We start from the raw sequence: 23,798 nt of genomic DNA on the forward strand, positions 1-23,798 counted from the left end.
ACTCCATTTGAAGACAAGTTAAAAAAAAAACAAACAAAAACTCAGCGGCTGAGCATCTACCTAGAAAGCACAAGGCCATAGGTTGCATCCTCAGACAGCAGGGACAGAGACAGGCAGTTTCTCCAAATCAAGAATTGCTAATCCCGCCCTTTTGTTTAACAGAAAGGGACACCGCCCAGAGTGAATGGGCACAACTTCCTTAACTCCATACAGCCAGGCATTAATCTTATTAGAACCTGTTTTCCTTAGCTCCTGGGGTCAGGAGGAGGTCAAGATTGACCTGGGTGTGTTTCTCAGTTCACATTCACATTTGGAGCTAAGCCCCTTAATGCCCTATAAGTGCGCCTTAGGGGAAATGGGCTCTTCTCCGGAGTTGAAGGTTTCATCAGCCTAAGAATAGAACTGAATGCTCACGACTGCGTCGCACATTCAGTAGAGAACCGATCTGCATAAACCCTTTGTGGATACACAGAAATCAATACAGATCTTTATCAGATTCCCCCCCCCACCCCGTCTTAGCCCCCTTCGAGTTTATGGGAACACTTAATATCAGCTAAGGTCACCTTCTTTACAGGGCCCATTCTATTGGGGAATTAAGCAAGCAAAACCAGTTAATGATAAACCAAATGCCTACTGCTAACCCTTAGGGGGTCGATAAGACACCTAGTGAGTGTTCCTAGGTGACAGAGTCATTACCGACAAAAGCTTCGATCTGTTCCCTGGGGCTAAGGAAGACTGGAAATTCCTTCAGATTGCTCAAGAGATAGGAAAGGGAACAGCGGCTTATTTTTCCAGCTGTGACTAGGGTCACACCAGTATCTATACAAGAGGGGCCACAGGGGCGAGCATTTGGCAGAAAGGGGGCTAGCCTCCTCCCTCCCCTTATCTTTTCCATTTTGGTTCTCAAGGATTATAAAATAATCATTAGGAAGTGTTTTCTTGGAAGTTGGGAAATTCTTGCGCCCTGAACGTTCCTGAGCTGGAATGGCATGTGGCCTGAAAAGGGCACCGGTGAACCTCCTGTGCGCCGACGTGCTCCAGCGCCCCGCGCCCCTCAACCCTGCTGCTCCTCCTCGCGATGCTCGGGCTCACTCCTCCTGGTCCCCGCCCCGCTCCCGCTTTCCGATTGGAGGAACTCAGCTGCTAGCCCGCCCCGGGATTTAAAGGGCCCGCTCGGCCGCGCCGCCCTGGGAGCCACTGCTGGTCCCGGCCTTGCGGCCTGCGGGGGAGGCTGCCCGGAGGAGGTGGCGACAGTGGCAGCAGTGCGCGTCCCCGGCCCCCAGGACCACGGCTTCCTTTCTGCCAGGTAGGTCTCCAGTAGTGTGCGCGCGGCTCCCACGTTCCCATCCTTAAGCTGGCCTCCAGGGCGCGGATCTATACCCCTTGTCCTGGGACCTCGTCCGCATCACCTATAGGACTCCCTCCCTGCTATGTCCCCTGCCAGCGCATCCACTTTCCTGCAGTCTCTCGACCAGGGCAAGGCTTTGTTAGCGGCTTTTTGCTGGGTAGGGTGAGATGAAGCTCTTGGAGGATACATCCATACATAGAGAGATGCACACGGCCCCTAAGTGTCACAGACTCCCCCTTTCTGCACTCCACATTGAGTGACTACCTTGGAAACCAAGGAGCCCACCTCTTCCGCCCCATTTGATATATAGGTCTAGAATGCATATCATTTTGTCATCTTTGAACCAGACTGTTCACAGCATTCAAGATACACAAGGTCCTTCATTCCCTGCGGGTCACAGTGCATCCAGAACACCCACTGATATCACAGTTGGTGGCTCAGCCGATGTACCTGATATTCATATCCTCCCCAAAGCCTTCCAGTAGCACCCTGGGGGGTTGGCAACCCCAAACTGAAATCCTGAGTGCTCAAATGTAAACCTTGATCATGGGCAGCCCCATGGACATCTTACTCCCTCTGTGTCCTCCCTTTGGCAGATCCATCTGTCCATCCATCTGTGTGGGTCCACAATGGCCACCTTCAGCCGCCAGGAATTTTTCCAGCAGCTACTGCAGGGCTGTCTCCTGCCTACTGTCCAACAGGGCCTTGACCAGATCTGGCTGCTTCTTACAATCTGCTTCGCCTGCCGCCTCCTTTGGAGGCTGGGTAAGTGCTTACCAGACTATGTTCCACCACATCAGATTTTATCATATTTGTCACATTCATGGATATCAAGCTATACTTTACCCTACCACATCCTATCATGCCACATCCTGCAATGGCAAACCAGGCCCCTACAGGGCCAGCCCCATTCCACCACAGCACATCCTTAACATAGAGCCACCTCAAGCCACACTATGGCAAGCCACATCCCGTTAAACCAAGACATGCCCTTCAGCGTGCCTGCACTCTGGGATGGTGGGATCCTGAACTAAGTTCCAAGGTTATCAATCAGATCCTGGAATGCCTGTGTTACAAGTAGCCTATCCTAAAGTGTCCTAGTTACTAGGTATGAAGAGTCTGCCCAGTTGAAATCTTCACATGCTGGACTTACAAAATTTTGACATTATGAATGTCTATAATCAGGACATGGTGAAATTTTAGGACTCTTGGATTCTATAATGTTTCTACAAGCATAGCAAAGTCAGTGTCCAAATGAGAAATCCCCAGGATTCCTCTAGGATACAGGCATTTCTGAAAACCAAAGGTTTTTTAATCAGCTCTTTCCTTTTCATCTTTTTTTTTTTCCCCATTAAACTCAGGCAGAGTCACACGGGGAAAGTGGGATTCGAACCGGGGGAGAGAGAGAGAGCAGAGGGCACAGGCTCACCCTCTGCAGGCGGCTACCCTAGCCGCTGCGCCACCGCTGGCTTTTTCCTTTTCATCTTAAGTGGGTGTTTTCTCTCCCCCCCCCCAGGTTTGTTATTTTGGTACATATCAAAGCTACTGAAAAGCTGGAAGAATACTAATATACATTTACCTAGAGAAATCAATAGCCCTAGGTTCACAGTTGGCCACAATAGATTGCTCTATCTTCCTGCCTGTCTATCCTGCCCACCTCTTTCTGAATCATTTCAATAACCTGATAGTATCATGACCCTTCACCCCAAGTCCTTCAGTATATGGTCCCTGAGAACACCCCCTCGCCCCATACAGAGCCATAGCCTCATCCATCTTACCCACTCCTGTGAAATTCTAATCTGGATGCAATCCTGTCCAACATCAATTGATAATTTTCCTTTCAGGGTCCCTGAAGGTCTTAGTAGATGTTGCTTTTTTAATCCAGGCCTTGCCACACATGCCAGCTCTCCAGTACCACCTTTGGGTCCCCTTAGACTCCAGCATGTTCTAGACTTTTGCCCAGACTGGGCCCTATTGCCCAAGTCTTTCCTCTCTTGCCAGCCTACCAACCTCCCGCTTCTTGTTTTCCCTCCCTGTCTCTGTCTCTCTCTCTCCCTCTCACCCTAAGGGTTACCGTCTTACCTGAAGCATGCAAGCACCGTGGCAGGTGGCTTCTTCAGCCTCTACCACTTCTTCCAGCTGCACATGGTTTGGGTCGTGCTGCTGAGTCTCCTGTGCTACCTCGTGCTGTTCCTCTGCCGACATTCCTCCCACCGAGGCGTCTTCCTCTCCGTCACCATCCTCATCTACCTGCTCATGGGGTATGGGTGTGAATCCTCACCCTATCTCCTGTTGGCAGAAGGCAGGCGGGGTCCCCAAGACCTTAATGAAGTGGTCCAAGATAGGATGCCATGAGATTCTAAGGAAAGAGAGGAGTCAGGGACCATCATTCTGCAAGGAGTTGATACCAGAGAGTGTGACAATTGTTCCTGAAGGAGACCTGGAACACATGTCCTTCCATGAGACTGTACAGGATAGGTTGATCATGGGCTTCCCCTGGAGGAGGGGGTCCTGGGGATTTTTTTCTTAATGTGTTATGTGGATTAGGAAGCCAGAACCCCTTCAATACCTCGGTGCCCCCTGTAGTGTCCAAAGACCTAGGAGGCATAGGGCCAAGACCATCACCTTTTTTCCTCAGTGAGATGCATATGGTGGACACCGTGACATGGCACAAGATGCGAGGTGGGTAGCTCTGCCCTCCCATTTGCCCTCCTCATCTCCTAAGAGCCCTCCTGGACTTTTCCCCTTCATAAACCAACCACCATCCAGTGCAGGCTTCCCTTTCCCCTGACATCTGTGTCTCTGTTTCTTTCTACCTATCACTGTGTCTCCCTTTTCCTCTCACCTCACACGTGGTGCACCCTATCTTTCATGGTGACATGCTTTCTTATCCATACACTTGACCGTGGGCCCCACACATAGGGGCCCAGATGATCGTGGCCATGAAGGCGGTGTCTCTGGGCTTCGACCTGGACCGGGGCGAGGTGGGTGCAGTGCCCTCACCTGTGGAGTTCATGGGCTACCTCTACTTTGTGGGCACCATCGTCTTTGGGCCCTGGATATCCTTCCACAGCTACCTACAGGCTGTCCAAGGCCGCCCACTGGTGAGCTCCTGGGTGGCCAGGTGGGCAGGGACTGTGGGAGCCGCCATGGGGCAGTGCTCATGGATCCTTGATCCCACAGAGCCGCCGATGGCTGAAGAAGGTGGCCCGGAGCCTGGCGCTGGCCCTGCTGTGCCTTGTACTGTCCACTTGTGTGGGCCCCTACCTCTTCCCCTACTTCATCCCCCTCGACGGTGACCGACTCCTTCGCAAGTGAGCACAGCCTTCAAGGCCCCTGTGTAGCAGTGAGGGGGTTGGGTAGAAGGCTGGGTCTTCCCAATTCTGAGCCTGTCTCTTAATGCTTCTGTCTGTCTTCTGTTACTACAGCAAGAAACGCAAAGCCAGGTAAATGAGGGCAGGCGCTGAGGGCAAGTGGGCTGACTAGGGCTGGGCCAGAGCCTTGGACCAATTGCTTCCAGACATCTGAATCTGACTGACCATCTACCCCATTTACCGCACAGAGACCAAGTGTGTCTGTCTGTGGATGTCTGTTTGACCAAGATTTGGCTCTGTGACTCCATGTGTGACTGACACTCCAACACTATTGTGTCTGGATGTCCTTTTGTTGTACCGCTAGAAACAAGTTATGTGACTGTGATGGGAAAGAGGCAAGTGTGTATTAGTTGGTGACTCCAGATAACAGAGTTGAATTGTTTGCCTGTGGCCACTGACTCCCTGAGTATGGGACTGAGAATCCTGACTGGCTGGGCTGTGCATTGTCAGTGGTGGACTTGTGTGGCTGTCACTGGCTAGGGTAAACCTCGGTCCATGATTGTGGCTTTATCTGTAACTTTGGTTTGCCTGTACAGCATGCAGTGTGCCCGCTTATGATTGACTCTGCTAGTTTGTCTCCCTTCTCAGACTGCTTGCTGCTACTGAGTAAAGGACATGACAAGCTATGAGCCTGTGCCTGCGATTGCCCAGGACTGTATCTAGCTGTTTGCTAGTGGTTTGATTGTGTGACTCCCTCCCCTTAGTCACTGGCTCCCGGTTATGTCTGATACTGAACGAGACTCCAAAAGTAGCCGGGCCTTGGTGGCACACATCCTTAATCTCAGTGTTCAGGAGGCAACAGCAGGCAGATCTCTGAGTACAAGGCCAGCCTGGTCTACAAAGGGAGTTCTGGGACAGCCAGGGCTACACAGAGAAACCCTATCTCAACAACAACAACAACAACAATAAAAAACCAAAACAAAATCCAAAGAGAGAGAGGTGGGAGGGGAGGGACAGATTCCAAAAATTGGAATCACTTGACCAGTGTCCCTGAGTTAAACAGCTGGGCACAAAGCCCAGGCCTAATTGAAGAACCTATGTGCAGGATGCCCTCTGCTTTTGACACTGTCTGTGAAATTGACAGTGTATGTGTGCACAGTACGGGTTTAACTGTCTCTGTATCTCACTACGATTTTATTTTATTGTCTCAGAAGGTGACAAAATCTGGTTAGAGAGCCGAGAGGCTGAGAACCTTTTTGTCTGGCTGTGTGGCCATTTAGTGTGTAGGGCCATGTCCTATGCCAGCTCGCCCATTCATTTGAGCCGCCTGGAGCCAATCACCTCACAATGTATGTGTGTGACCATCGTAGTCTGCCTCTTTTGCTACCATGTTTCTGTCTTATCTATGAAGAACTCAGGCCAACTTCCAGGCCCTCTCTGACTCTCTTTTCTCTCTTCTCTGCTGCATTCCTGACCCCTTGGGGCCCTAGGGGCACCATGGTAAGGTGAGTCCATAAGGCCGGGATGCCATGAAACATGGGGGGCATCGTGTTGGGGCCCAAATGTAATGCCTCTCTTCCTGGCCCTTCACAGGTGGCTACGAGCCTACGAGAGTGCTGTCTCCTTCCACTTCAGCAACTATTTTGTGGGCTTTCTGTCTGAGGCCACAGCCACATTGGCCGGGGCTGGCTTCACGGAGGAGAAGGACCACTTGGAATGGTGGGGAGGGCTTTGGGGCCCCTTCTCCCATAGGGTGTTGCCTGGAGGAACTGTAGGGTGGTGGGAGGTGCTCCTGGGAAGGGACCAGTCAAGGAAAAAAAAAACATAGCAGCCAGATAGCTTGAGATTCTGACTGTAATAGCATGTCTATTTTTGCCCACAGGGACCTGACAGTCTCTAGACCGTTGAATGTGGAGCTACCCCGGTCCATGGTGGAAGTTGTCACAAGCTGGAACCTGCCCATGTCTTATTGGTTAAATAATTGTGAGTCATCAAGTCAGCATTCCAGAATAGTTGGTGACCCAGGGCCTTTCATACATTTGTACATTTACTGAGCAACTATTGTGTGATGGGCACTCAAGATGCATCACCGGCTGTTAGTGTATGTCCGTTTGTAGAGTGCCTACCTAGCATTCACGAAGCCCAAGATTTGATCCCTAGCACCACACAAAAACTGGGTGTGTACCTGCCTATAGTCCCAGCTCTGTAGAGGTGGAGACTGGAGGGTCAGAAGTCCAAGGTTATCCTCAACTACACAGAGCTGTTTGAAGTCAGCCTTGGATATATGAGATCCTGTCTCAAAAATAAGATATATTAGGGACAACAACAGAACCACACAACATTTGCTAACCTGGTAGAACTGTCAGTTTGGAGGGTGGATAATAAATACGAGAAATTATGCAGTTAACTCAGGTAGTGGTAAATGTCACAGAAAAAAATCAGAATGATGTTAAAATGGGAAAGAGGGACTAGGGAGTGGTCTGGAAAGTATAAATTATTTATCCAGAGAATGTTTCACTGAGGAAAGTAAAGGAGCAGGGAATATGGGGGAAGAATGGGACAGACGGTAAGAACAGCAGGTGCAAAGGTCCTGAGGTGGGAGTTTGCCTGGTGTGTATGAGAGACAGCAAGACAGTCATTGGGGGAATGGGAATGTGGCTCCATGGTGGGTCATTGTAAGCTTCTGAGTTGCATCCCCAGAACTCGAATTAAGGTCTTTGGGCAGGCTCAGGGAGGGGTATGAGTTCAGAGAGATCCTCAAGAGGCTCCTGGACCACTGAGAAGCCTTTGGGTTTTCCTTTGAGAGACAAGTCACTCTGGACAAGGCTGGGATCAGAGGAGAGTCATTTGGATATATGGATCATAACTGGTTCCCTTTGGCTTTTTTTGTTTTGTTTTGGCTCGATGGAGGAAGGTGGAGGGAAGACGGAGGAGGATGGGGGCAGTGAGGGCCCACTGTAGCTGACCGAGGATTAGTAGTAGTGGTGACAACAGCCCTCCGTGAGAAGTGGGCTTCTGAAGCAAGAGCTGGTTAGATTTGCTAAGAGTGTGGCTGTGTGGGAAGGTAGATTTTGGCCCTGAGGACCTAGACCTGGTTGACATTGACTGACCTTGGGAAGTCTGGCTAGAGCCGACTAAAGCAGACTGGCTAAAGACTGGAAGACTGGGAGTTCATTTTCAGGCTTGTGACAGTTGAGGGCATCGTAAAGATGTTATCCTGAGGGTCCCTACAGATGATGGTTATCCTACCCGTGCCTCTCTGGAAAAACTGGTGCAAGTTCCAGAAATCTTGACCCGTGTCTCTCTCACCTGCAGATGTTTTCAAAAATGCCCTCCGACTGGGGACCTTCTCTGCTGTGCTGGTCACCTATGCAGCCAGTGCCCTCCTGCATGTAAGCAAGACAGACCTGTATCAAGGGATGCTGGGTGGGGGATTTAGAGCCTTCTCTTCACTCTCCTTGTCCCCTTGTCTGGGTCTCTAGGGCTTCAGTTTCCACTTGGCAGCTGTGCTGTTATCCTTGGCGTTTATCACATATGTGGAACATGGTAAGTGCAGACAACCGGGCACAGTCCAGGTGGAAGGTTCATGGGAGGCCGGAGCCAGCGCTCCTTCCCTAAGGCTTACCTTTCCATACTGTCTAGTCCTTAGGAAGCGCCTGGCTCAGCTCCTCAGCGCCTGCATCTTGTCAAAGCGTTGTCTGCCAGACTGTTCACATCGGCATCGCTTGGTGAGGGTTCATCATGGGTAACCCTGTACCCAACACCGCCCTTCAAAAAGGTCACTTCTGTCTCCATCTTGTATCTGTCTCCGGGTGCCCAGCCTCCTCTTCTGGTACCTGAGCCATCCCTAAAACCTCGCCTCTATTCACTGGCATCTGTTTCTCTAACAGGCATTTATTGAGCACCTGCTGTATACACACCTGGCACTCATCCCCCCCCGCCCCCCGCACTGAACATTTATTGAGCACCTGCTGGTTCTAGGTGCTGGAGACAAAGTGGTGAACAAAGTGGCAAGCCAAAATCCTGGCCCTGTGGGACAAAGATTTTAATTGGGGAGACAGGAAAGTCAGTCAAGCCTAAGAGTAGTTTGTGAGTCACACTAAGCAGAAGGGAAAGGGAAGGGGAAGTTCAGAGGCAGTGGTTTCCCTTTTCACTGGGAAGGTAAGGAAAGCCTCCATGGGTGAGGAAACTTGTAAGTTCTTCTAGGTAAAGAAGGTAAGAGAGGGAAAAGGGAGTACCCAGTATAAAAATCCCCACCCCCAACATGGGCCTCTTCGAGCAACATTGAGGAAGGAGGCCAGTGCTGCTTGAGCAGACAGTTGAGGGGGAAGGGAAAGATGGGCCTTCTAGGTCAGGGCGGGATTTGTTTTGTTGTTGTTGTTTTTATTCTGTTTGCCATAAAAATATGCAGACAACCAACCTCACATTTGTCTCCCACCCTGCAACTATCCTCATCACCATAATCCCTGACTCAAAGCCCCACATTCTTGCTCTGCCTGAATGCTCAAATCTCCCCCAACCTGGACACCCTCCTGGTTACCAACACGCTCCTCCTTGGATACTTCTGAGCTCCCCATAAAAGACTCCTTGAACCGTTTTCCTATCTTGGGATACCATGGGCATCCTGGGACCCATATTGCCTTGTGTCCCCCCCCCTTCCAGGCTTCCCTGCACAGGTGGTGGTGGGGGACAGTGAACAAGTCCAGCTGCCAAATATATTCATCTGTCCCCCCACAGGGCCTGGGGGTACGAGCCTTAAACTTGCTCTTTGGGGCCCTGGCTATCTTCCACCTGGCCTACCTGGGCTCCCTGTTTGATGTCGATGTGGATGACACCACAGAGGAGCAGGTGAGGGGGGCCCTGGGCTGGGAGGTGAACCAGGGATGGCAGTTACTGTTTAGGGGAACCTTGAAGAACAAGGTAATGAGAACAAGCCAGGGTCATGTGTCTTAGCTTGTACAAATGCCTTCCTTTATCTTCCCACTGTCTCTCAATTGTAGTCCTACTGCTGGCTCTCTCCTATGAGTAAACTGCAGTAGTTACGTACTTAACCTCTAAAATTCATTCTATTACAATAGAGTACAAAATCCAGGCTTTTCTCTTTTTTTTTTTTTCTTTTTTTAACTACTAGGATCTGAACCTAGGCCCTCCTTCATGTTAAAAAAACCATTTGCTATACCCCCTAGCCCCAGGTTTTACTTTTGTTTGTAGCTTTGATTGAGACAGGAGTCCCAGGTATTCCAGGCTGGCCTCGAACTCAGTATTTAGCCAAGGTGATCCTCTTGCCTGCACTTCCCAATGGGCTGGGATTACAGGCATGCGCCACCACACCCAGTTTTGTGGGCCTCTAGAGATCAAACCAAGAGATGCAAGACATGTAAGCAGTCTATTATGTTTTTTAAAATTTTTATTTAATATTTTATTTATATTTAAGATGCCATCCCCTTTCCCCATTTCCCCTCCCTGCAGTCTATTATATTACACATCCCAGCTGTGTGTGTGTGTATGTTTGTGTGTGTGTGTGTGTGTGTGAGAGAGAGAGAGAGAGAGAGAGAGAGAGAGAGAGAGAGAGAGACTCATGTAGCCCAGACTGGTATCAAGTTTATTATGGAGCCAAAGACAACCTTGAACTTCTAATCATTCTCCTATATGATATATGTGATAGACCTCTAGGCCCAGTTTCTGCTGTGCTGGGGATGAAGTCTAGGGCTTCCTGTGTGCTAAGTAATCACTCAACCAATTGAGCTATTTTGATAGCCCTGGATTCTGCTTTAAAATCCTTGTGGTGGTGATGCACACAGACAGGTGCCAGCTACTTGGGATGCTGAAGCAGGGATGTCATGTGAGCCCAGGAGTCTTGCCACCTGTGCAACATAGTTGAGACCTTACTTTCTAAAAAATTCTTAATTTGAAAATTAGTTCATATGGCTTTGGAAGAATCTAAAATTTGCCCTTTTTTTTATTAAGTCTTTTTCTTTTGTTTTTTTTTTTTTTTTTCTTTTGAGATAGGATGTCATTGTTCTAAGTTCCAAATTCCATATCTTCTGTCTTAGCCTCTCCAGTAGTTAAATTGTTTAATTTTGTTGTTTTCGAGACAAGGTTTCTTAGTGTAGTCCTGGCTATCCTGGAACTCACAATGTAGACCAGGCTAGCCTTGAAGTACTTTTTTAATTCTTTAAAAAAAATTTACTTCTATATTTTATATATATGGGTATTTTGTCTACATGTATGTACACTAGAGGAAAGCATCACAGTGAACGGGACTACAGTTACAGATGGCTGTTAGCCACCATGTAGGTGCTGGAAATTGAACTCTCCCACTACACTGAACCTCTGGAAGAGCAGCCAACATTCTTAACTGCTGAGCTATTGCTCCCCGATTTCTAAATTCTTAATTGAAAATAAAATTTCATGTTATTTTCTTAATTAAAAACATTAAAAAAAAAAAAAACCTTTCATTCAAACCGAGTGTAGAAAATCTGGGTTTGCAGCTAGGCATGATGAGGTATATCCCCAGCACTCAGGAGGCAGAGGCAGGCCTTGTCTCTGAGCTTGAGGCCAGTGTAGTACATGGAACAAGTTCTATAGGCTGTCCTGAGTTCCAGGACAGCCAGGGTTACACAGAGAAACCCTGTCTCCTTAAAAAAGTAAGTAAGTAAAAGTGGGTGGGTTTTTTTCCTGTTTTGTTGTTATTGTAATGATTTCAGTTCAGGCTGCCTTGAAACTTGGTGTTTGTCTAATCAGTCTCCCTAGTGTGAAGATTACTTGTGTCTCTGGGCATGGTGGTACATGTCTTTGATCCCAGTACTCAGGAGGCAGAGGCAGGTGGATCTCTGAGTTCAAGGCCGGCCTGGTCTACAGATCAAGTTACTGGACAGCCAGAGCCACATACGAAAACTATGTCCTTGAGAAAGTAGATTATATATGTCAGCCATCATGCCCACTTTGGTTTCTTTTTAGAGAAAAGCAAGGAGGGTTTCCTTGCTTCAGCCTTCCAAATCGATGATATTACAGGCACATACCACCATGTCAGGCTTTAACATCTTAAAATATTTCAGTGCTAGGTGTGGTGATACATGATTTTAGTCCTAGCACCCAGGAGGCAGAGGTAGGTGGATTTCTGTGAGTTTGAGGCCAGCCTGGTCTACATAGTAAGTTTCAGGCCAGCCAGGACTACACAGAGAAACCCTGCCTTGAAAAACAAAACTTTAGGCTGGGAATATAGCTCAGTGGTAGAGCCCTTGTCTGCCACGCACCCTAAAACAAACCAAAAAGTAAGTATTGGAGAGACTTGCTACAAATGTCCACACATTCATTAACTCTTCCTCAAAGCATATCAAATATATACACATTATATTTTAATTTCTTTCCCCTAGTTTTTTTCCCCTTGAGATGACAGATAGCCCTGGCTGTCCTGGAACTCACTTTGTAGACCAGGCTGGCCTCGAACTCAGAGATCCGTTTGCCTCTGCCTCCCTTGTACTAAGTACTGGGACTAAAGGTGTTCATCACCACTTCTGGCTTCTTCCCCCACCCCCAATTTTTTAAGTACATAGTATTCCTTCTTTTTTTGTCATTGCAAGAATTTGACATGGTTTACTTTGTCCCTTATTTGTAGACACTCAGATTTCCAGTGGTTTCATATACAAATGACTTCAATGACCCACCACATCCAGCACATTGTCTTGTTTTTAAAATGACTCTTTTTGGTGTGCTAGAAATCAAAACCTCCCTCCCATCAAGCTGTATACTTGGCCCCTTAAAATGATCTTTAAAGAAGATGAAACCAAACTATATCTGGTCACCCTTGATAAGTACCTAGACCCTTCTGTTACTCAGGTATATGAAGTACCAAAAGATCCCTGGGCAAAAGATGGATTTTCCTGAGACTCCCTGTCCTTGTTGAATTTCAAAATCATGACTTGTTTCTCTCCCACAGGGCTACGGCATGGCATACACTGTCCACAAGTGGTCAGAGCTCAGTTGGGCCAGTCACTGGGTCACTTTTGGATGCTGGATCTTCTACCGTCTCATAGGCTGAGGCATATGACCTTCAATCCCCTTCAGTCCCCCTCCTTAGGGTGCCAACTCTGATGGGGGATGAGGGAAAGCCCTTTCTCTACTCCGTGACCCCCCCTCCATTCTTGAGCCCCCAACACCCCTCCACACAACATACAAACACACACAGCCTTTCCATGCCTGTCAATCCTCACCCAACCACCAGGCAGGAAGGGGGTGGTCCTCGTTGGGGCCTAGGAACAGTGGATACTTGGGGAAGCAGTGAAGAGCAGATCTAGGGCCTCCGCGCCTGCCTTCTCCCTTTTTTATATGCAGTTTGTTATTGTCAAATAAAAGTAGAAATTACACAACAGGTTCGTTCTTCACTGATCAGAGGGGAAGAGAAGAAAGCAAAGAAATTCCACCATATATAAGGGTTTGGAAACAAAATCATGGAGAGAGAGCACGTTGTGATCTATTCACGATGAATTCAAGAGGGTCTGTGATTGGCTAATGAGTCCACAATGGCGGGGTCCTGGGCCTGCTTGTGTAGAGCAGGAACAGATTTTGTGGAGAAAGCTTAATCCTTAATGGAGAATTGAGGGATCCCTATTCTGATTGGTTCCTCAGATTAGGACAGAGGGTGTGGGAGGCAAGACAGATGAAGGGTTGATGCTTACTGGTCCTTAGGGCTAAGGGTTATAGGTTATAATTAAACTGACAGTTTGAGATGGATCTGATTTCTGACTGAATGCTGACGATGTCTGTTTCCCAACTTGTTTAGCAGTCATGCCTTCTGTTTGGCTCTTAAGAACTGGCACGGTGCCGGGCAGTGATGGTGCAAGCCTTTAATCTTGGCACTTGGGAGGCAGAGGCCGGGGGATTTCTGAGTTCAAAGCCAGCCTGGTCTACAGAGAGTTCCAGGCAGGACAGCCAGGGCTATCCAGAGAAACCCTGTCTCGAAAAAAAATTGAAAAAAAAAAAAAAAAAAAAAGAGTGAGTTCCAGGACAGCCAGGGCTACACAGAGAAACCTTGTCTCCAAACCCCCCCCCCCCAAAAAAAAGATTCTGTAGTAGCCAGGCTGTGGTGGCGCATGCCTTTAATCCCAGCACTTGGGAGGCAGAGGCAGGTTGATTTCTGAGTTCGAGGATAGCCTGGTCTGCAGAGTGAGTTTCCGGGACAGCCAGGACTACACAGAGAAACCCTGAAACCCTGTCTGGGGGGGGAGGAGAGCGGGGGGGGGGGGGAGGAACTGGCACGGTTGGCCGGGCAGTGGTGGCACACGCCTTTAATCCCTGCACTTGGGAGGCAGAGGCAGGCAGATTTCTGAGTTCGAGGCCAGCCTGGTCTACAGAGTGAGTTCCAGGACAGCCAGGGCTACACAGAGAAACCCTGTCTCGAAAAACCTTTAAAATTTTTTTTAAAAAGAAAAGAAAAAAAAAAAACTGACACAGTTGAGAGTCTCCACATCAATTGGTCAGCAGGAATGAGGATTTGAGGGTGTCTGATGTTAGGACTAGAGAGTTCTGAGCTCTGGTGGGCTCTAGGTTTGTGCTGAAAGTAATCCACCTGCCGTATGTTCTTTGCATTCGGACTAAGAATGGGTCCTGGAACTGATTGGTTGCCTAGAAAACTTAGAGATAGAGGACCACGTAACTCCACAACTCCGGCTCACTAGCAAATGTTGAGGATTTACCATTTCATTAGCCTTATCTTGTGCGATTGATAAAGGGGCAGGGAAATTGAAGTTCAGAAAAGCATAGATTTGCTATCAGCAGAAAGCGCCCACTGACCTTGCAGGTCTCCACCCCACTCCTGACTTGGTCTCAGCCAACAGGGAAGATGACACCATAGGCGAGGACAGGGCCTGCGACATACGGAGGACTCCTATTGGCAGAAGCCACCTTCTCCACTTCACTATTGGTCCGCTCCATCGGGCGGGGAAGCGCGAGAGCTGAGCGGAACTGGGGCTATTAGGGAGCCTGCAGGTCTTCCTGGAAAGTCGCAAGCCTGTGTTAGGAAGTCGCCCCGCGATCGCGCCGCCTGGGGTGAGTGCCCTCCGCCAGCCAGCTTGCCCAAGTCCCTCCACGTGCCCAGACCCTCCACGACAGCGGTTTGCCTGCTAGCCCTGCCCTACCCTGCGCCTGCGCGGGACCCGGGCCCTAAACCGGTTGTCCAGACGACGGAAGACTCGCCCTCTCGTTGGGCAGCTACAGTGGAAGGTTCTGGTTGTGATTGGTGGTCTCTGGGCTTGGTTCCCCTTTTTCTTGCTTAGCGCCGCCCGTGAGACCCCTGCCTTTGCTACTCCTGGTTTGTTGACTAATTGCCTGGAGTCTTGCTTTTGAAACGCAGTGCTTGAGGCCACAGCTCTGATTAGTCATGTCTGCAATCCCGCGGGTGGGAGTAGCGTTCAGTTAAATCCCAGCCACTGGACCGTGCAGTGCACGTAGGCTATATTCCTGTGTCTTTCCAAAAAAAAAAAAAAAAAACAAAACAAAACTGAGCCCCAAAGTGCTAGGACCTGTCTAGGTGACAGTGACTCTCCCACCAGTCTGTGACCATACTTTGTGACTAGCAACAAGAGCTACAACTCGATGTTGCTGGCAGTGCAACGATTCCTCGGCCCGATGATTCCTCTTCAGAGCCTCAGGAGCCTCTGCCTAGGTGCACCGGGAGGCCTTGAAACCTGCTGTGCAAGACAATGCTAGGATGTATCACAATGAAGCAAAGTTAGTTTATTAAGCAGAACGGGGAGCTACACTTGACAAAGGAGTGTTAAAAAGGAATGCATCTAGGTGCCCCGCAGAAGCGATTTATCTGACTCAGAGGTCTTAGAAGCGACTTAATCTCTAAATTTGTTTGTTTCAATATAGTATCTTGCTATGTAGCTCTGGCTTCTCTGAACTTTCTATGTAGACCAGGCTAGCTTCAGACCCCAGAATGTTGGGATTTCAGGTGTGTGCTACCACGCAGTGTTATAACTAAGTTGAGGTACTAAGGAAAGTGTGTGCTTGGTTTTTTTTGTTGTTGTTGTTGTTGTTGTTGTTTTTATTTTGTTTTGTTTTGCTTTTTTAAATAAATCCACTGTCCTTGAAGATCAGATTTCAGTACAGACTTGCAGGCGAAGACGGTAGAGAAAACATGTTGATCAAAGGAATCTTTATACATATGAATCTGTTAGCCAGCTTTGACAGGTTTGTGCTGTTTCCCAGAAGGGTTTATAGTTCTTTTACAGGGGACCATGTCAAATATGTCCAAATCTCTGACATTATTATCTAGAGAGTAAGGAGGACCTTTTCCCTTGTCATGGCTACTCCATTTTCTAACTAGCCCTCTAGTAACAAGCCAGGCCCATTTCTTGTTGCTATATCTGCCAGAGGCCTCAGACAAGCCTTTATTCTTTATGAAGTTTCAAATCTGAGCTATATTCCCTTTTTAAGATTTATTTTATAGGTATGAGTATTGTAAATGCATGTATGTATGTATGTATGTATGTATGTGCCCACAGAAGCCAGAAGGTGTTGGATCTGCTGGAACTGGAGTTAGAGATGGTCGTGAGCCAGTGAGCCACCGTGTGGGCGTGAGAGCAAGTGCTCTAAATCACTGATACATCCCCAGTTATATTCTTGAAATGCCACAAAATTAGATTCTCTCCCTCCTTCCCCCCCTCCTTCCCCACCTCTCATTCTGAGACAGGGTATTTATCACTTTGTAGCCCTGGCTAACCTGGCACTCACTATGTACACCAGGCTGGCCTCAAACTTACAGAGATCCACCTGCCTTCAAGGGCTGGGCCTCATTGCATAAGTGCCTGTGACACCAGGTTCAGCTAAACTTGGTCCTTTTAAAATCCAGTCTTGCCAGGCGGTGGTGGCGCACGCCTTTAATCCTGGCACTTGGGAGGCAGAGGCAGGCGGATTTCTGAGTTCGAGGCCAGCCTGGTCTTCAGAGTGAGTTCCAGGACAGCCAGGGCTACACAAAGAAACCCTGTCTTGAAAAAAAAAAAAAAAAACAATAAATAAATGAATAAATAAATAAATAAATAAAATAAAATCCAGTCTTACAAGTCATTTTGTCAAATAATAGGTATACTTCACTTACTTTTGTTGAAAAGTATTTGGATGTGCTTTATCTCACCATGTGCTTTCTGTTTGCCCAGGTTTTTCTGTTCCTTTTTTCTCTGTTTATATACAAAGCTACCAGCGGTTCATAGAACCATGACCACCAATATGGTCCCCTTGCACCCGTACTGGCCCAGGCACCTGAAGCTGGACAACTTCGTGCCTAATGACCTCCAGACTTGGCATATCCTGGTTGGCCTATTCTCCATCTCTGGGGGCCTAATTGTGATCACGTGGCTGTTGTCTAGCCGAGCTTCCGTTGTCCCACTTGGAACTGGGCGTCGACTGGCCCTGTGCTGGTTTGCTGTGTGTACATTCATTCACCTTGTGATCGAGGGTTGGTTCTCTTTCTACCATGACATCCTTCTCGAAGACCAAGCCTTCTTATCCCAACTCTGTGAGTCCTGGGTTCTTCTATTGTGGGAGGGAACTTTCTGGGTAGAGATTCACTTTGATAGTTACCCACTCACCAATGCTTTCTCCTTTTTTCTAATTCTGTTATTTTTTTTTTTTTTTTTTTTTTTTAAAGCCTGAGCAGTTGTTTTCTGTGCTGGGATTCTTTGTTTTTATTTTTAAAATTTATTAATTTTTATTTTGTATTTATGAGTGTGCTGTCTGCACACAAGTGTTTTTATGCCTTGTACATGCCCGTGGAGGCAGACACCACATCCCCTGAAACTGAAATTAAGGATGGCTGGGCTTTTCTTTTTAATCCTTGTAATGTAATATATATCTCACTGTCGCTGTCTTCAGACACACCAGAAGAGGGCATCAGATCCCATTACAGATGGTTGTGAGCCACCATGTGGTTGCTGGGAATTGAACTCAGGACCTCTGGAAGAGCAGTCAGTGCTCTTAACCACGGAGCCATCTCTCCAGCCCCAATTTTTTAATTAATATTTTTTATTTTAATTTGATGTGCATGAGTGTTTTCCCTACATGGATATCTGTATAATTCATGCATGCAATACCTGCAGATCAAAAGAGGCAATTGAGACCTCTAGGACTGGAGTTAAAAAGGATTGAGTCAAAATGTGCATGCCCTGACCTCCTGAAAAGCAGTGATTTTAACCACATAACCACCTCTCTACAATGCACTGCTCATCATAGGCCTTTTAAATTGTTTTTACGGTGGTGGCTCACACCTTTGATCCCAGCACTTGGGAGGCAGAGGCAGGCGGATTTCTGAGTTCGAGGCCAGCCTGGTCTACAGAGTGAGTTCCAGGACAGCCAGGGCTACACAGAGAAACCCTGTCTCGAAAAACAAAAAAAAAAAATTGTTTTTTTTTATTAGATATTTTATTTACACTTCAGATGGCATCCCCTATCCCCATGCCCCCCCAAAAAAAATGTTTTTAAAATTTATTTTACATATATGTATTTTTGGAGACAGGGCTTTACATAAACCTGACTGGAATTTGCTGTGTGTAGATCAAGCTGGCCTTGAATTCACACAGATCGATTGGTTCTGCCCCCCAAGTACTTGGATTAAAGGGTATACTACCATACCCCATCTAGTTAGGGACAGTTTTGAGTCCCCTCGTGGGGACTGAACCCAGATCCTTCGCAAGAGCAGCAAGTACTTTATCTCTGAGCTATCCACACCTCCAGACTTGTTTGTTTGTTTGTTTGGTTGTTTGCTTGGTTGGTTGGTTGGTTTTGAGACAAGACCTCACTGTATAGCTTTGGCTGGCCTGGAACTCTATGTAGACAAGGCTAGTCTTGAACTCAGAAATTCTCCTGCCTCTGCCTTCCAGATGCTGGCATTAAAGGCTTCTGCCACCACACCCAGCCTGTTAACTGTTTGATTGCACATATATCCGCATGAGTCATTATATAAATAGTAGCATGGTATACATGCACTTCCAAATGTTGCTTTTAAAAATGGGGTCACTCCTCCTTTCATAAAGCACTTTCAAAGCATAAACATTATAAAATTATTTGGCTTGTACAGTACTGTGGTATATTTCCCCCGAGACTTCTATATTATTTATTTATTTTTTATTTTTATTTATTTATTTATTTTTTTTTTTGGTTTTCTTCGAGACAGGGTTTTTCTGTGTATCCCTGGCTGTCCTGGAACTCACTCTGTAGACCAGGCTGGCCTCAAACTCAGAAATCCACCTGCCTCTGCCTCCCAAGTGCTGGAATTAAAGGCATGTGCCACCACCGCCCAGCAGACTTCTATATTCTTGACAATGTCTTTTTGGCCCCATGAATAAAGATGCTATGGGCATTTTACTTTACATATACACACACGCCGGGCAGTGGTGGCGCACGCCTTTAATCCCAGCACTTGGGAGGCAGAGGCAGGCAGATTTCTGAGTTAGAGGCCAGCCTGGTCTACAGAGTGAGTTCCAGGACAGCCAAGGCTATACAGAGAAACCCTGTCTCAAAAAACCAAAAAAAAAAAAAAACAAAAAAAAAACATACACACACACACACACACACACACATGTCCACACATCCATACTCATACATACACACAATTGTTTCCATTTATGTTAGATAACTAGATACAGGTGAGTGGCTGGATCTTATAGTAACTATGGTTACAATTTTAGGGGCTACAATTTTAGGGGTGTAGCTCAGCACTATAGTGCTTACTTGGCACTCACATTCAAGGCCCTGGGTTTTGTGTGGGTTGGGAGAGAACCCTACCAAACTGTTTGCAGAAATGATTGTAAGGTTACAGTCCCATCAGCGGAACAGCGGAGTCCTGGTTCTTCCACATCCACTTAGTATCATCAGATATTTCCTAAAGTTTAGACCCTCTAGTAGATGTAATGATTCACTGTGGTTTTAATTTGCTTTTCCTTGAGGACTAATGATGCTTTGAGCACCTTCCATATGTTAATTGGCCATTCGGAAATAATCCTTTAGGAAGAACCCATTTAAGACCCTTGCCTGTATTGGGGTTATGGTTTGGGAGAGGTGTTGGGAATACAACACAGGGCCTCAGACATGCTCTATCACTGAGCTACACCCTTGGATCTTCCGATTATCTGCTCACTCTTTCATGCACCTATCTGTTCACATATGTGTGTGCATATACTTGCTCGGTCCCACCCCCACCTTTCACTCTCCGTCTTTTATTTGTTTCCAGAAGGAGTCTCATGTAGTCCTTGCTGGCTTCTAAGTATCTATGTAGTTAAAGGATGAACTTGAAGTTCTTGTCCTCCTGCCTCTACCTCCCCAGTGCTAAGATTACAAGCATGCGCCATCACACCTGAGCCACATGATCATTTATACCTCCTTTTATAATACCTTGTAACCATCGCAACATTGTTCTATATCAGTCTTTACACAAATTATATAAACACACACCTTAGAAGCAAAACTACTACCTCCATTGTACAGGGTATTATAACATTTCTTGTGATTATCATAGATATGAGTTCCATTTCCTGACTTGATTCTTCATGTATCTTTGTCTCCCTCAGGGAAAGAGTATTCCAAGGGAGATAGCCGATATATCCTGTAAGTATTTTGCCTCTGTTAGTGGAAACCTGCATTGGTTTGTGACAATGGTGAGTTGGGGACATTAATGAGAGCATAATGATGCCAGTGTCCATCTTTTCTCTTGCAGTAGTGACGGCTTCATTGTCTGTATGGAGACTGTCACAGCTTGTCTCTGGGGACCACTCAGCCTATGGGTAGTGATTGCCTTTCTCCGCCATCAACCCTTCCGATTTGTCCTACAGCTTGTGGTCTCTGTGGGTGAGAAAGTCTATACCTGGCACTTCAAGGGTTACTGGGGGAATCCATAGACACAGGCCCATCCCCGTGGGTGAGATCTCCTAAGTGTCCATTCAGGGATAAGACATGCTCAATTATAAGCTCCTTGGTGCCTTGAAACACCAAAATCCCTCTCTGTGCTTGGCTCTCCAGAAGGAATGTATATTTCTCTTCTTTCTCCATCAGAGTTTCCTACTAAGGTTACATGATGTATTTGATGCTACACGAAGCTCCTGGGTCCAGAGCCAGGACCTGGAGTGTTAGCTTTCTTTTATTTGCTTATATGAGCTCTCTTTAGTTCTGAAATCCCAAGTTGTCATACATTCTAGGATTTTAAGCTTGCCTTCAGTTCTAGGATGAGCTGCCCTGAGTTGAAGTCTCCATGCTCCTGCTGGGTATGGTGGCACATGGGTACATGCTTATAATCCTAGCTAATAGAAGGCTGAGGCAGGATTGTGAGTTTGAGGTCAACCTAGGCTACATAGCAAGACTGTCTCTCTCTCTCTCTGTCTCTCTGTCTCTCTGTCTCTCTCTCTCTCTCTCTCTGTGTGTGTGTGTGTGTGTGTGTGTATGTGTCTGTCTGTGTCTCTCTCTCATACACACACACACACACACACACACACACACACAGGGTGGGGTACAGAGGGAGGGTTAGGAAGAAGGCAAGAAAGGAAAAAAATCCCCCAAACTCTGATTTCTGGAAACTGTACCTTGTTATGTCAGATTTCCAGCTTTGGTTTCAGAATGTGGGTTGAGTTATTTGAAGAATTGCCTTAGGGGATGCCATGGAGTCAAGCCTGGCTTAGCTTCCTTGTCCTCACAAGGACTTTTCCTTCTCTTGCCTCCCACAGGCCAGATATACGGGGATGTGCTGTACTTCCTGACAGAGCTACGAGATGGATTCCAACATGGGGAGCTAGGTCACCCTATTTATTTCTGGTTCTACTTTGTTGTCATGAATGCCATATGGTTGGTGGTACCAGGCATTCTTGTGTTTGATGCCATAAAGCATCTCGCTAATGCCCAGAGCATGCTGGACAGCAAAGTCATGAAAATTAAGAGCAAGCATAACTAAAGAGCTGGAGAGTGGGCTGGGACCCTGCTGATGAGGCGCTCTCCCAACTTACCAGAAGACTCGAACCCTCCTCCTCCTCTTCCTCCTCCTCCTCACACAGGTTGGAGGGTCAGAACTATCGGATTTGTCACACTCAGACCCGATGAGTGAGCACGCAAAGGGCCAGAGTCAGAAAAGGTAGGGAATGTGCGGAGCTTGTGCCAGGCACCATAGGGAAAAGATGGAAGAGAAGGTGGGAAGTCCGTGATGGTGGCAATGTCCAAAACCAGGAAATAAAATGTCTTTAACTATAACACTGAGAGATATTTAATTACTAATCACAGAAATGTCATATAACTAGCCCCACAGACGTCTCCCATTACTTCACCATCCGTAGGTTTCCATCATCACGTAGGTATACCTTGTCTGCCCTTACAAACCCCTAACACTGACTGACTCCATGCACGGTGATAATTTACCCTGTAGAACCTAGAACTTACTCCATAGACCTCCCTTCCAGGTCACCCCATCACTTACCCCATCAATCCCGCCAGTAACCTCCTAGTCCCCTCATATTAGCTTGAGCTGCTGTAACAAAATGATATGGATTGAACGCTTTAAGCAACAGACATGGATGTTCTCAGGACTGGAGCCAGTCAGTCAAGGTGTCGGAAGGTTTGGCTTTATATTTTTATTTTCTGAAGTCTCTTTCCTTAGCACTGCATTCTGTGTTCCCAGATGTTCTCACATCTCCCTGTGTCCCCGGCTTCTGCTGTTTGTATGTGCACAGCTTTCCTCTTAGGACACCATTCAGATTGGATTAGAGTCTATTGAGCTAGCCTCACTTTTAACTTAATCACATCTTTTAAAAGACTCGCCACCCTCTCAGATTCTGGGAATAAGGACTTCAGTATATGAAACCGAAGAGGACACACTTCAGTCCATACATCCCTGCCCCCTGGACTCCCTAAATTCATGTCCTTGCATGCAGACTTTGTTTATCCCATCCCTCATCCTCAACTCCTTCGCTCATCCTAGAATCACCTTTTGATCACAGAGAATCCAGGGCCTTAGACAAGGGCTTTATTTCCCTGAGCCATGTCCATCAATCATGAATGACCTTTTTAATTTTTGGTTTCTTTTTTTTTTTTTTTTTTTTTTTTTTGAGTCATGGTCTCATTATATAACCTAAGCTACACTGGGACTCATTATGTTGTCCAGGGTAGCAGCCCCTCAATGCTAGGATTAGAAGTGTGTGCCACTAAGTCTAGCTTTTGACTGGTTGATTCATTCATTCATTCATTTGGAGACAAGGTATGTATTCCCGGCTGATCTTTCCATGAAACTCAGGCTGAAGTTGAACTGGTGATCTTCCTGATCCTTCTAGCTCAGTGTCTCCAGTGGGGAGATCATGCTTGTGCTAGCATGCCTAGTTCCTTGCATGGATTTTCTTAAGTATACCTTTATCTTAATGTATATGGCTGTTTTCTGTGCAACACGTGTGTGTAGCATGTGTAGAAGCCAGAAGAAGGTATCAGATCCCCTGGGACTGGATGGTTGTGAGCCACCTTATAAGTGCTAGGAGAGTAGCCAGTGCTCCTAACCCCTGATCCCTCTCTCCCCTGGCATGGATTTTTAACCCCAATACGTTATTCACCTGAATAAGACGGGGAATGAATCATCCAGAGGCAAGAACTCCTATTTTACTGTTGAATGGGGAAAGGGAATTAAAAGGGAAGGACATACGGCTTCCAGGTATGGTGGAGGAGAAAGTTCATTGTAGAGATGCGGGAGAGCAGAGCCAGAGGCATCTGGGAGAGTCCAGAGTGGATATGACCAGACTGAGCTGGGCCATATGGAGAGACGGGGATAAGAAGGCAGAGGAGAGGGACCAGATGCAGCAGCCAGGAGGACAAAGGTACAAAAGGGACAGGTAACCAAAATGGCTGAATCTTATTAGGGAAGAGGCTCTTGAGAAGAACAGCCCAGCCCCTGGGCTGGAAAGGGTGGGGTATGCCTGCCACACCCTGTAACTGGTAGGGACTAGGGCATGCTGGGAGAAGCGAGCTGCTAGGTCTCCTTTGATATGTTAAATAGGCACCTCAGCCTTTTGTCTCCGGTTTGAAACTTAACAGCTGTGAACGTGTGAAACAAGGTGAGTGTTCTGTTTACAAAATGCAATGGCAAAGCCAGAAGTAGGGCACACTTAATCCCAGCACTCAAG

At 47.2% G+C, this 23,798-nt stretch overlaps 2 protein-coding genes across 4 annotated transcripts; both read left to right on the plus strand.

Moving 5' to 3' along the window:
- Window positions 1-1,157: 1,157 nt before the first annotated feature.
- Porcn (porcupine O-acyltransferase) lies at window positions 1,158-13,033 on the plus strand. 3 transcript variants are annotated; one of them, XM_034485216.2, is made up of 15 exons: window positions 1,158-1,306; window positions 1,945-2,113; window positions 3,417-3,609; window positions 3,987-4,030; window positions 4,271-4,452; window positions 4,532-4,662; window positions 4,777-4,794; window positions 6,153-6,167; window positions 6,256-6,381; window positions 6,545-6,645; window positions 7,978-8,054; window positions 8,145-8,208; window positions 8,305-8,390; window positions 9,400-9,510; window positions 12,602-13,033. In XM_034485216.2, exons 2-15 carry the CDS (start codon window positions 1,978-1,980, stop codon window positions 12,701-12,703), a joined length of 1,386 nt encoding a protein of 461 aa, XP_034341107.1. In that variant the 5' UTR covers window positions 1,158-1,306; window positions 1,945-1,977; the 3' UTR covers window positions 12,704-13,033. The 3 variants fall into 3 exon arrangements, with proteins under 3 accessions (XP_034341107.1, XP_076774637.1, XP_034341108.1); XM_076918522.1 differs by lacking the exon at window positions 6,153-6,167; XM_034485217.2 differs by lacking the exons at window positions 4,777-4,794; window positions 6,153-6,167.
- Window positions 13,034-14,586: 1,553 nt separating this feature from the next.
- On the plus strand, window positions 14,587-21,888 carry Ebp (EBP cholestenol delta-isomerase). Its single transcript, XM_034485218.2, has 5 exons — window positions 14,587-14,709; window positions 16,821-17,179; window positions 20,226-20,262; window positions 20,372-20,502; window positions 21,372-21,888. The coding sequence occupies exons 2-5, from the start codon at window positions 16,879-16,881 to the stop codon at window positions 21,593-21,595; spliced, it is 693 nt and encodes a 230-aa protein (XP_034341109.1). The 5' UTR covers window positions 14,587-14,709; window positions 16,821-16,878; the 3' UTR covers window positions 21,596-21,888.
- Window positions 21,889-23,798: the final 1,910 nt, after the last annotated feature.

Source organism: Arvicanthis niloticus, chromosome X, assembly GCF_011762505.2.
Source record: "Arvicanthis niloticus isolate mArvNil1 chromosome X, mArvNil1.pat.X, whole genome shotgun sequence".
Lineage (NCBI taxonomy): Eukaryota > Metazoa > Chordata > Mammalia > Rodentia > Muridae > Arvicanthis > Arvicanthis niloticus.